General features: G+C 33.7%; 1 protein-coding gene and 1 non-coding gene across 3 annotated transcripts; one reads left to right on the forward strand and one right to left on the reverse strand.

The window, feature by feature from the left end:
- Nucleotides 1–140: 140 nt before the first annotated feature.
- TRNAD-GUC lies at nt 141–212 on the forward strand. The gene has a single exon. It is a non-coding gene; the product is annotated as a tRNA-Asp (tRNA).
- Nucleotides 213–423: 211 nt separating this feature from the next.
- LOC107011318 (serine/threonine-protein kinase BLUS1) lies at nt 424–10,838 on the reverse strand. Of its 2 annotated transcripts, none has more exons than XM_015210760.2 (21): nt 10,595–10,838; nt 9,441–10,105; nt 8,485–8,739; nt 8,003–8,127; nt 7,840–7,884; nt 7,675–7,756; nt 7,525–7,593; nt 7,288–7,458; nt 7,118–7,183; nt 5,905–5,973; nt 5,680–5,805; nt 5,400–5,473; nt 4,360–4,626; nt 3,683–3,759; nt 3,248–3,324; nt 1,800–1,925; nt 1,687–1,729; nt 1,520–1,566; nt 1,111–1,172; nt 989–1,040; nt 424–801 (listed from the first exon to the last, which is right to left on the reverse strand). In XM_015210760.2, the coding sequence occupies exons 2-21, from the start codon at nt 9,609–9,611 to the stop codon at nt 778–780; spliced, it is 2,028 nt and encodes a 675-aa protein (XP_015066246.1). In that variant the 5' UTR covers nt 9,612–10,105; nt 10,595–10,838; the 3' UTR covers nt 424–777. The 2 variants fall into 2 exon arrangements, with proteins under 2 accessions (XP_015066246.1, XP_015066247.1); XM_015210761.2 differs by having other exon boundaries at nt 9,441–10,108.
- Nucleotides 10,839–13,655: the final 2,817 nt, after the last annotated feature.

Below are 13,655 nucleotides of genomic sequence, written 5' to 3' on the forward strand. Positions count from 1 at the left end.
TATTGGAAAACACATTAAGAAATTTTTACCCACAACTTCCAACTCTTTATGTTATATCCAGAGTGTGATTTCAACTTTCAAATAACCATTTTTCAACTAAAATATTTATTATTTTTCTATAGCATAACTCTTACAACAAGGTCGTTGTAGTATAGTGGTAAGTATTCCCGCCTGTCACGCGGGTGACCCGGGTTCGATCCCCGGCAACGGCGTCTTTTTCTTGAAATTTTTAATAATCATGCCAAAAAGATTCTTTGATGGAATTATGGGTTATTTGACCTTCCTTTTTTACCCCCACTTAAAAGCTCCTCCTAGGTAACACCCCCAAACAAAGAGAAAAAAAAAAACAGCTATCTTACACATGAAAAATGAAAATCTGACATAAGTTACATAATCAACAACCCAAAATATCAAAACTAGATATATCAAATGGACCAAACTCCTCCTTAGAGGTTTATTATAAGGTTTATTTCGGAACAAGGGTCTGGGTTTCGCAAGGGTGATTTACACAAGCTGCATTTTTTTTGCTCCTAGAATTTCAATTAATATTGAAGGACAACTTAAATACAATACCCAATTGGTATATTACAATAGATAATCAAGATTCTGACAATGAATAGCATCTCAAAATTTGGGTGCCTACTTTACATTCACACATATGGTACACAAAAAATACAACAACCCACTCGCCAAGTAACTTAACGATGTGCCCCAGCACAAGCATGTGTAGTAACTTAACCAACCATGTGGTGTAGCCTTCATATCCTCTAGTTTTTATCAGCGATTCAATTTCTTTTCCAACTGCAAGCCAGAAATGACAACTTGAGAAAAACATGTTATCAATGGTTTCTTGGAAATTTTATAATAACATTGCAAGAATAAAGCAGCACTGCATTTTCGTTTTCGGTTTTCAACTTTGTTCTAAAGAAATCATATCTTTAGAAGAAAATAAAGGAAAATACTTCCCCCACAATTGTACAGCACATACCTGAACATTTTTCATCTTTTGTCTCTGCAACTCTTCCACAAGACTTCCAATGCTGAAAATCGATGAGACTTCAGTTTACCATAACAAGCAACCAAGTTCAAATTTATCAACGAATATCATACCTTTGTTGCAATTGAATGACCGTTGATTGCAGTTCTCTCTCCCTAACAGAAGTAGCAGGCATCTGCAGAGTGGAAGTGCTGATGTTAGGAGGATGCAGGAGCGTACCATAATTCAGAGATACACCATGCATTTCTTGTACACACTCATGCATGGGATAGGGCACATCACCCCCACTCCAACCCCTTCCTTTACTAAAAAAGTTCTAACTTCTAATCCCTATAGGCCTTCATGGAAAAAGAGCTAAAGACTCGATATAAACCCCACTCTCACATTATATTAATGGTATCCCTACAACACTCTATTTCCTAATCGCTTGGTCGTATCTCTTTTAATAATTAAAAATACATTATTTTCAAAACAATGTGGCACCATTTCTCGTATCTTATTACATAACAAACAAACAATTACCTGCGGGAGATCACTGGTCCCAGCTTCAGCTAAGTCTGTTGGGTTGGCTGGAACAGATACAAATAACAAGCCAGTCAGGGGCAACACATAAATATAGTTAACTTAACATTCAACATCGAAAGCAGAAGTGGTCAAATGTGATGACCAAATGTAAATGGATAAGTTACCAGATCCTCGCTCTGCGAACTTGATCAGCTTCACTAATTCCTCCTAACAAGATGCAGAACAGATAAGCAACAGGTAACAGTGATGCACAAGATTTTGATGAATTAGTAATTACCCTTTGCAAAGTATTCTGCTGTAGAATGCATTGCAATGTTGGAAGTAGTGAAGCAGCTGCTAGACCTAGATTAATTGCACTAGTAGAACCTCCCTGAACTGGGTTAAGGAAATAGCTCGTAGGTTCCTGAACAAGTGGAAAAAAAAGGGCAATGGTTACGAAGCCATCACCTAAAGAGAGATTGCTAAGTTTGATACTTACCATGAGAACACTGTTAGAATAGGAATAAGTATTTCTTACTTAGAAAAGGAGTTAGAATAGGAATAAGAATAGGAATTCTAGTTGGAAAAGGTTTCCAATGTAGTGTCTATAAATAGGGTCTTCATGTAACAATTTAGATACGCAATTCAATAATATTTTCTCCAATATTTCTCACATGGTATCAGAGAAATTGTGAGAAAAAAAAATTAAAAAAAAATTAATATTTTCCGGTAACCTAGTTGCTGTTCAGATAATTATTATTTTCCGTCATTGTTTTCATAAAATTGACACCACCACTAGCTGCGGAATTTCCCGGCGAGCAAAGCCCAGTCATCCCCATCGGAAAACAGTGCTACACGCGCCGTCACGCGCCGCCGGTAGGATTTTCGCCGGCGAACTATATTTCTCACAAACACCAACAGGGAAGTCAATGCTGAAAGTGAGACTATAGAAACCCATGCGGAATGCAACTTTATTAAGGAAATAGAAAGGAGACAGCAGCTGAAAGAACTAAAAAGCAAATTTCCTTACAAATCATTTTATGCTCACATCACAAAGCAAACGGTGTTAACTCTTACATAGAAATGCTTCACTCCTCTTAATTAAAGATCTTTAATAGAAAAGCTCAGAATCCAACAAAAACCAAAGAGCAAATTTCTCCCAAACCAACCTGGAAGGATTTTTCTTTTCTTTTTTTATGAAGAAAAAAATGATTTAAATGGATAAATCATGAACAAGTATTTCGCTCTAAATGCACTATAAACTCAAGTATGTGGAAGGAAATATTGCCACTAAATGCTAAATTTTTTATCTTGGCGATCAACAAAGCGGCAAATTTCAGCTTCACTTATATTAAACGGGCTTCCGCTCAGGTAACAATCACTTACCCAGGTATGCGGAATGCTTGTAACAAGAAAATAAAGCATGGTCAAAAAAAAAAAAAAAAAGTTTAAAAGTTATCCACAGTTTACCCCCTAACGCAACCTTTTCCACTCTTGTTGTTCATATCTTTGAATAAACCAATGTCTGTATGGCACTAATGAATTTGTGTCTGTGTGTTTAATTTGCAAGTGATTTGGTGTTTTTTTTTCCATTCTGCGAATGATTTGGTGTTAATTCACATGTATTAGAGACGGAATCTGGTCACTGAAGAAAAATCCAAATCTGGTCACTGAAGAAAAATCCCCTTCATAATGCATTATTATAGCTGACCTGACAATCAATGCAAGAAGGCACAGTATGTATACCTTGGGACTTAGATCTGCTGATGTGACTTGAAAACGTCCCTTGCGTTGGACAATAGCTCCTTCTGATGAATCTTCTCCTGCGACAAGCATATTATCCAGAGACTCAGAAGGAAAGGTAAAAAACTAAGTTATCTAGAAAATCAGAACTCATAATTATCTGGAAGAATGGTGTTTTTTAAACATCACCCAGTCTAAATTCATTGTCAGAAAACCCTTCGGGTGGCCCAATGGTTTGAGCTTGGGACTTCCATGTTGGAGGTCTCAAGTTCGAAACCCCGGGTTAGGCTTCTGGGTCGAGCCTGGTGCGGGTTACCTCTCCTATGTGGTTTGCGAGTTACTGCATAGGAGCGGGGGTTTTAACCTGTGCGCACCCAAAGGGGCTGCGGATTTCTCTTGTCATCAAACAAAAAAATTCATTGACAGAAACTGGATTACCTAAATCTTTTTTATGTCGATACTGCAATGGGCCGCTATAGTTTCGCTCAGACTGGTACTTTGGATGTTGATATTCCCTACATATAGAACTAAACAATGTAACACAGCTTGAAACAACAATTTACTGCTTGAATATGGAAAATGTAGACTGAACCATTGCCAATCATTGCATGTGATTTTAAGATGACACGGACTTCAAGGAAAAAGTTCTACATGCAGCTAACATCAAAACTCTAACCATGTAGGTCGTAGATAATGTGCATTCTAGAAAAACTATCATCACTGATGTCAAGATTATAAGTAAAATTGGCAGGAACTTGAAGCACCTAAGTACTCTAACAGTTCAGTCAGCATTACACAATTAGAACACTCAAAATATTCAGAACTCATAAAGCACAAGAATCCCACTACTTCCTGGTTAGTAATCTTTGCAGACGTTTTTAAAAAAAAAACTCAGCTGAATAACATTTACTTCAGGAACAAGCATCGACTAACTTGGGGTTTCACATTTTCACTACCCTTCCTTTCTTTCTGAGAGAATACCATGATCTACTGGCAAATTAGTAGTATTACCATCCTATAATAGCTATCTTCATCCATATTGCAACTATTTTTTGTTTTCAGAAAAACTTGACCAACTCTAGCAGTTCAATTGTGAACACAACAAATAAATATACCTCTCTCCATCAGTAACAACTTTTTTGGGTGAAAGAGCGTTATCCTGTAGCAGTGAACCACTAAAAAACTTTTTATGCCCAGGAATAACAGAACGTGGCAAGGAGCTACTCTGTCGCAGATTCTCACCATCATCTTTTCCACCATCTTGGTCCTCAACTTTTGCTAGTGACAGCATATCATTCTGCTGATTAGACTCAGATTGCATAGTATCTTCCCAACTTGGACTACTAGCAGTTATGTCATCTTCACACATATCAAAACATCCCCTGCATTGGTACAACATTTTATATACACATAAATTTCAGAAAGAAAAAAAAAACTAATAAGTCGGAAATATAATAATTCCACTTTTTCCTTAAAAAGGATTATTAATAATAACAATTCCACTATTTCTGGAACTTTTTTTGCTTAACTGACTTTCCCTTGTCTTCGACAATCGGTCCTTCAACAAACTTATCCTCACTTTCTACTTTGTGAGCAGGTTACTATATTCATCTGTTAATCTGATGCAAGCATGCTTTCAAGTCCAATCACGGGAGGAGGAGCTAATTGAAAGATATTCCAGCCAAAATGAAGGTTGGACCACATTATTTAACTCAATGAGAACCAAAACTTTTAAATCTTTCACATAGTAAAATCTGTAGACCTTGATCATAAAACCAACTGGCTAATTCTGTACCTTTTACTCAATTACTGGCTAAGTTTATATACATTTAACTCAATTACTAGCATGACGGCTATGCTAATTCTATACCTCGGATCATTATACCCACAGCACTTGAGCATCAAGAAAGGTTGTAATATTTCAACATCACTTTCCTTAATGTACCAGACTCAGCAAGACATACCTATAATGCAAACAGGGTTGTGCTTCCAAGGAATACCACATTCCAAATGGCAAAATATAATTATATATGTAAAAACACACACACACATCTGGTTAATGAAACCAACTGGCTATAATTTGAGTTGGTGATGATGGATTTACTATCAAATGCCAATAGAATAAGCAGAACCAGGAGGAAGACAAAATTCTTACTTGAGTGCTTGAAGAGGCTTAATAGGAAATGCAGCAAGTGAACCATCCAAATCATGATTGCCATTCATCTCATCCTGAATGGAGATATCAACAATCATATATCTGATAATGAAGGACACATTTGAATAACTTGTAAAATATCCAGTCCAAAGAGATAACAGACTGGAGGCAATTGAGTATGACAAGAGTTTCAGAAGACTTATAGCAGCATCAATCCATCGAGAAGGAATAGTATATAAAGAATAGTAATATAGTACTTCAACATGGTTAATATGAATACCTCGTGAGATAGGACACTCGACTGATTATGCCTTTCTACTACAGAACCAACGTCACCATTCCCCTCCCTTAGCTTCCCCCTGTTACTTGAATCTTCAGCATCTGGAATGTCGTCAAAATCTGGAAGCTACAGACACCATAAAGAAAGGATAAATAAATTTAATAGACATAAGACATTATTACCTAAAATTAATAGTTCTAAGTGAATGGACAATAAGATACATACAAGAGCAGCTTGGTTCTTCAGATCCTCCAGATTGAAATTCCAAGCACTGATACCACGAATATACTCTTGCTGCATCATTGAATATTCAGAATTATATTGAGATTGACCTTGAATATTTTTGTGTGTATATTCGCATAAGCTACACAAACATCTGATGCCAAGTTTGATTTCTCAAATACGATGGAATAAAACACATCAAGGTTCTTTCTCAAATAGAATCACTCACCTCAATCTGAAACATAGTTGGTATCATCTCTAAGAATCATCTAATTCCGTTTCACTCTATTCGGGCCCATTTCATATAATAATTTTTTCATGATTAAAAGAGCTAGAAGTATATTTACAACAAAACACAAGTCATTTGTGCACTTTGACCTCCCAACTAAAACAGAAATAGCTATTTTATGTGATAAAGCTTGTGATGGAATTATATCAGATAGCGTAATAAGTCTCCCCAAACTCATTGAAGTCTCCTCAGATTTGTACACACATTCTAGCATGTCTCTCAACTATACAATTGTAAACAAGGTTACATCTCTTGGTGAGCTTTCAAATACACACACCAGTGCTAACTATGGTTCTCCAAAATATTGGTGAATGTTTGAGAAAAAAAAGGAAAGAATACAGCCTCTCATCTTGCTTATTATCCAGATTTGCTGTATACTCGAATAATAGTAGATATTTTTGACGCACTCTATGTATGTGTATAATAATAAATAATAACAATAATGGAGGAAGTAATAATAATTAGCAACAACAATGATAATGATAATAACATATGTTGTAGTCAGAACTACTAGGTTACAGCATGTTTATGAAAATTTTTGAAAATAAATTCAGAGCGAATTAAAAATGAAGTCAATGTAATAACACGTACAAAATAAAGTGTAGTTCAGGACCTTCCTCTTATCATTCTAAAGTTCTTGGTAGTTAGAATAAAGAAGGCATTTTTTTTGCTTGCTTATTCAAAAAAAAAGGAGAGGAGGGGAGGGGAATTTTTCATTTTCATTTGATATACGAATTAAGCTACTTTGGAGGATTGAAGCTTCACAAGTATAAATAAAAAATACAGACTCGCAACCAATGGCCAAAAACCCAGAGCAGCAAAATGCTTTAATTCCAGCAATGAAACACAAAAAGATGCTGTGGGCACATTTGTGAATCGTGAGATTTCTCTACCACGTTCTGCAGTTTAGGCACATTCAGTTTTCACCTGTGATAAATGGTCCTTGTCCTCATACATTGCCTGGTTCTGTAAAAGATAATCTGCTTCTCTAGCCTGATAGAGCAGTTCAAATTGTACAAATCAGAATCACATGTAATTTCCGTATAATTGGGAAATGCTATCAGCCAGAAAAGCACAGTATAAGATGGGCACAAGACCTTAAGCATCCTAAAACGATCACCTAGAGGTGGAAGGCCATCAAGGATTGTACGTGCCAAATAATCATGTCCTCGTGCTTGTTTAAAGAAAGGGTGCTTCAAAAGCTTCTCAGAAGACGGACGCTTCTTTGGATCTTTTACTAAGCAAGCAGCAACCATTTCTTTAAAAGACTGCAAAAGCACCAAATATTCAGAACCAAACTGTAAGTGAATGAAAAGTTTGTCAAACACACAAACCTTAGAGAATCTCTTGTCCCGTTCATAGTCCAGGCCTGGAGGTGCATTCTGTAGGGTCATCAGCAGAACCTGAATTACAAGGAGAATGAATTTTCAGAGAACTTGAAACCACTTCATTGATTGTTCGTACAGCAAAGAACATCCATTAACCTTCATGGGTGGGTACTTGGAGAATGGTGCATGACCATGAGCAAGTTCAAGGGCTGTTATTCCAAATGACCATATATCTGCTCTGTTAATTTGAAACAATTATTTGAAGGCATGAGACGTGACCTAGAACCAACAATAGAACAGATATGCAGATCAGGTACTTACTTAAAATCATATCCATGTAGTTGCTGCATCACTTCGGGAGCCATCCTATTCAAGAATTCAAAAGAAAAAAAAAAGAATCCCGATTACAAGTAAAAGAGTTGGTCCCTATTATGATGACACAAACAAATAAAAATTGCACCTCACCGCAGCCTAGGGAACTTACCAGCATGGAGTTCCAACAAAAGTATTTCTTGAACGCTGCCTATCACCAGTATCAAACATGCAAGCAGCAACTCCAAAATCTGCCAATTTAATAGCACCATTTGAATCAATCAAAATGTTCCCAGCCTGCAGAGAACACATACCAAAATATAAGTCAAAGCTGAAACTGGAATCAGTATGCACGCTGGAGTCAGGAAAATGAGAGTAGCTCAGATAAGATTAGCTAAAAACTATTCCCATGTGCTAATTACTTTGCCAATTTGGTTAATAGTGAGAGGAGAAAATATTATCGATGGGGAGAAAAGAAGAGGAAGAAGGGTGAAGAGAAAGAGAAACTTAACAAACTTGATCAAGACAGAGGCTCAAAATCCTAGACTAAAAAAAACATATGTACAAAAAATAAGCATCAGCTCTCTTCTTCAGCAAACATTTAGTAAAGAATGCTTAAACTGTTGTTCACAAAAGCAGATAACACAGGGATACCTTTACATCTCTATGGATGTGTCCATGGTAATGAAGATATACAAGGGCTTTGAGGACCTCGCGCAATAATGTAGCAATTACAGGCTCTTCAAAACCATCAGGATAAGAAGATTTCATGATATGAAGGCAAGATCCTCCAGCCATGAATGGCATGACAACCCAAAGGCTGTGACCTGCAGTGAATGAGCAGTGTGCACGCAATACATTTGGATGATCAATCAAGATCATGGTCTGCACCTCTCTCCGGATTCCATCCTATTCAAATCACAAAAAATATTCTGGAAGCTTCAGCAATTGAAAGGAGGCATACATTAGGCCCACAAATGCTCCTTAAAAGAGTTTCTGTTGAAGGGAGTATTAATTATGAATAAATGTGGCACATTCTGCCAGAATAATTACTGGATATGATGTACAGTCTGCACTGGTGAATGTCGTAATTTTGATTTTTATATTTAATTAGATTAAGCTGTTTAAAAAAAGATGGACAAAATATAAGAAAGATGTATGTAAAAACTAAAAGAGTCTATGGCCTAAAAGCAGACAGTAGATTATAGTAACACACTAATGTAGTCCTATCTTCATTGGAACTAGTAATGCAAACCTGAGAACATTGTGCTTCAAACTTAAATGCATGAACAAGATATTTACTCAAAAGAGTTGGGGCTTTATTAATAGTATAGACTAGTACAGGTCTGAATCTATAGTAGAAAAGAGTCTGGAGACTTGCCTCCTTATGTAGATGGATCAAATAAGTATATAGTCATGCAACCTTCAAACAATACACCCAATTCCTTTTCAAGAAAAAAGACACTTCATAAAAAATAACCAGGTAACAAGAACATATCTAAATCAAAAAGGAGGTTCGCAACACCAGCATTCTGACTTTTAACCATATTCAACACCAAGGCATTTTCCATCTAGCGTATCTCAAAGACATATATAGATAGCAGACTTACCAGATCATTGTTGCACTTCTCCAAATCTAGAACCTTGATTGCAACAATTTCATTAAGAGGAATGCACAGAGCCCGATACACAGTTGCACTGACACCATCTCCAACTTCCTCATATAGTATATAATCTTTTGCGTTGACAGGGAACTTTTTCTCCGATAGCTGTTCCATCATTGCTAGTTATATTGCAATATAAAAACCATCAAGCACTGTAGAGAAAAGAATGTGAGGCTTCTTCCAATTATATAACATTTTGCTTGTGATCCACGAGATATTTTATAGCTCCAGCTACCTCATGAGATGAACTTCCCCTACCAATAACTTCAACAGGAATAAATTCCTAAAATGCACTAGATATAATTGGTCGACTTTTATCTCTCAGATTGACAAGTTTTATAACCCAACAACCTTGATTGTAATGACTTGCCTTGACCACCTTCAAACACAATATTACCGTCAACGGTTCTGAACAAAACTTGAAAATGTCCGTGAAAATAAGACAGACGAACGTTGGCCAATATATTCAGTGAGACTGCTCACAGAGATAATCTAATATTCGACCTGAGTACAATCCCGAAATGCAGTGGAGTACCAAAATAGTCGAAGACTAGATGCAATCTCCCACTAGAAGCTGATGCCTGAGTACACTCCAGCACTGACAAAGCAATCTGCTGGGCCAAATGAATGAGATAATGAAATGAAGAAACAAGAAAACTGAAATAAGGTGAGACACACAAGAGTGTGTGTCTGTCATTGGTCAATAAAATTTGTAAAATAGCAATAAAACAGAAAGAAAAGTTGAAATATGCCAACTAGTAAAAGAAGATAAAAAACAAAAAAAAAAACATAGAAATTAATGTGATACGAATTAGTTCAGCTAACAAAGCAAATAAGTCAACATCTAATATCATGTATCACCAAACAAGTAGAGTCCGAATAACTTCAAGTCCAATGCAGCTGAAATCAGTAAATCGTCTCATAATCTAAGACATAGGTATCACATCATGGAATTAACACTAAACGAATCCAATAAACAAGCAAAGGGAACAGATATTGCACTATCGCAAATAAATTTGATCTTTATCAAACTATAACAGCTATAAATCTGTTATCCGGAGAATTGCAACAACCAATTTCAATCAGAAATGAGTACAGACCTAGGGTTCCGATGCGAGGTGATACGCAAAAGATGAATTTCGAGGACTGAATCTGACTAGACTTTGACCGGAAGATCGAAATCCAGACAACACGTATGGAAGATAAATTTGGGGATGAAACGGTTGGACTACTCCGCCATTGATGATTAGGAATCGGAAGATATTATAGTTGTTACGTTGCAGTTAGTCGTCCCCGGCTACTCTGATCGAATCTTCGCCGTTTATTGAAGAGAGAGAAGGGAAATTCATTTATTTATATATAATAGAGTTATAGTAAGTACATTTTTTCTCTTTTTTCTTTTCTGGGAGAAACAAGTTTGACTGCTGCACAACTGTACATTACTGGACTTTAGTTTTACCTTGGATGAAAAAAGGAACATACCTTTAGGAATTAAAATTAAAAAGAAAAAAAATATTTTGATAATAATGTTGAAACGGCACTCGGATTTACTACAAATTTTTGCCTTTCTTTTTTTTTCTTCTCCATTTTCTTTGGTCATCGATTACACAATATGTTGACATAACCATTAACCATGACCTGGGGTGTACAAAATCGAACTAAATCGTAAATTGAGTTAAATCAAAAAAAAAAAATTGACTAGTTAATTGATTTGACTTAGTTTGATGTTGGAAAAAAAAAACTCGATTATATTTGGGTTGGTTTAATTTCGACTAAAAAAAATAATCCGAGACCAAACCAACTCGACATTATATATATAATTTTAAAATTTTATTTTATACCTAAAAATACTTATTTTGATATAATTTTTGGGGAAAAGGCTCAAATATGCCATCGAACTTTCAGAACAGGTTCATTTATGTCATCAGTTAAAAGTTTGACTCATTTATGTCATTACCGTTAAAGAAAATGATCATTCATGCAATTATTTTTTAACAGTGGTTTTCAAAACTATTTTTGACACGTGGACAATTATAATTCGGCCAGATCATCAATTTTTTTTAAAAAATATAATTCTGAAAAAAAAATTGAATTGTTTTTTTATTAAATAAATTGATGACGTGGCTAAATTATAATTGACAACGTCATCAATTTTTATGATTAAAAAATTAATTCAATTTTTTTTCAGAATTATATTTTAAAAAAAATGATGACGTGGCTGAATTATAATTAGTCACGTGTCAAAAATGATTTTGCGAAACCACCGTTAAAAAATAATGACATGAATGAGTATTTTCTTTAACGATAATGACATAAATGAGTCAACCTTTTAATTGATCACATATTTGAGTCTAGTCTGGAAGTTCAATGGCATATTTGAGCCTTTAATATCTCTTATACTTTATCATAGTTTTATCTTTTAATATATTTATTTCATATTTAGAAGTTAGAATTCTTAACCATCTATTAAAAATTATAGTTCATACATGTTGATAATTATAATAAAGTTTAAATAAAAATCAAACTAATACTAATGCAAAAAGAAAATCAATTTAACATTAAGAATAACAATAATATTGAATATTTGTTTTTTTAGTTTTTACATAGATTTAGACAATTAAAATACATGATTTAATTTTACTTTCTTTAATATTTAGTCATGTAATTATTACTTACTAAACTTATTTTAGCATGATTTTGTATTTTAAATGAGTTTAAATTGTGATCAATTTCATTATGACTTATTAATTTGCAATATTTTTTAGGCGATTTTATTATTATTTTTTTGTTGGATATTTTAGTGTCATTAATTATATCGTATTTTTTGTTATTTTATTCAGAAATAACATAGAAAGTTGCATTTTTGTAGTACTAAAGAAATATTTGAAGTACGAGTAAATTATATGTTTGTATGAAAACTTTATTAAAAAAACCCTAGTTGAAAAACTCGAGTTTTATTGGTTTGGTTTGATTTATAAATTCAAAAATCTGACATAAATAATTTTATTTAATATTTGAAAAATCCAAACCAACCCGATCATGTACACCCCTAATCATAACTCTAATTTTATAAGTGATGATACAAAAAGTATATTAATATGTTGACATAACCATAACCATAACTCTAATTTTATAAGTGATGATACAAAAAATAGAGTATATGCAGATTTTAATTCAATTTTATAAAGATTAAAAAATATATTAAATTGAAGGGAAAAGTAATTTTCTGTGTATTTATAATAAAAAAAATATAGTAAATACAATATTTGTTTTGTTATTTTCTTTTCTCGTGTCATTAATATGTGCATTATCTATTATAAATGCAGTATTTGATTTTTTTTTCTTTTTGACGTCATTAATATGTGTATTATCTATTGTAAATGCAATATTTAACTCTTATTTTTCTTTTACTCGTAACTAGTAGTCCAGTACTATATGTATTATCTTGGATATATTATTAGAAAAGTTTTATTACATTTTATGTGATTTTTTTCTTCTTTTTTTTTGTTTTTAGCAAACTAATAAAATTCATAAATATTCATTTTGCAAGTAACAAATCCAGCAAAACTTCCTCTACTGCAATATTAGAAGTTGCATTACTTGTTTCAACCTCAACAAAACGTTTCAATATTTAAACCTTTTTTAAATAATAAAATAAAATTGAGATTGAGAAACAAGGACATCAACAATTATATTATTTTTGTGGTACATTGGAGCAATAAATTAATTTCTTAATATTATTCATGGTTTACATATTTTTGGATTAAGTTAAATTAATATTTTTAAACCAAAAAATAATTTTTAAGTTTTTCTATAGTATTTAACTGAAACTTAAAAAGTGCTTATAAATACATATTTCAAAGTAAAAAATAAAAAAAATAAGATAAAATTATAACTTATAATATACTAACTTTTGTCTTATAAGTTATAAATTACATGTCTATCCAAACACGTTCGAAATTAAACTATGTATCACTAAGTGTGCCTTTTCAAATTAGTAAATTTATTATTTGTTTGTAGCTTTTGTTTGTCGGAAAACACGTCTATTATGTGTTAAGATATTGTTGATTTTCAACAAATATTGACAATTTTCAATGATAACCTTAATATATTCTCCCACTTCCAATCATCGGTAGCCCCTTCGTTTTGTTGATTATAGAC

This window comes from Solanum pennellii, chromosome 2, assembly GCF_001406875.1.
Source record: "Solanum pennellii chromosome 2, SPENNV200".
In the NCBI taxonomy this organism is placed as follows: domain Eukaryota; kingdom Viridiplantae; phylum Streptophyta; class Magnoliopsida; order Solanales; family Solanaceae; genus Solanum; species Solanum pennellii.

Bases quoted from the DNA above. Each gene is read 5' to 3' on its own strand.
- LOC107011318 (XM_015210760.2), bottom strand. From the start codon at position 9,611: ATGATGGAACAGCTATCGGAGAAAAAGTTCCCTGTCAACGCAAAAGAT. The intron at 7,757-7,839 runs GTAAGTACCTGA...TCAAATTAACAG, and splicing joins CTACATGGATATGATTTTAA to AGCAGATATATGGTCATTTG. The intron at 802-988 runs GTATGTGCTGTA...TCTGGCTTGCAG, and splicing joins AAAAGATGAAAAATGTTCAG to TTGGAAAAGAAATTGAATCG.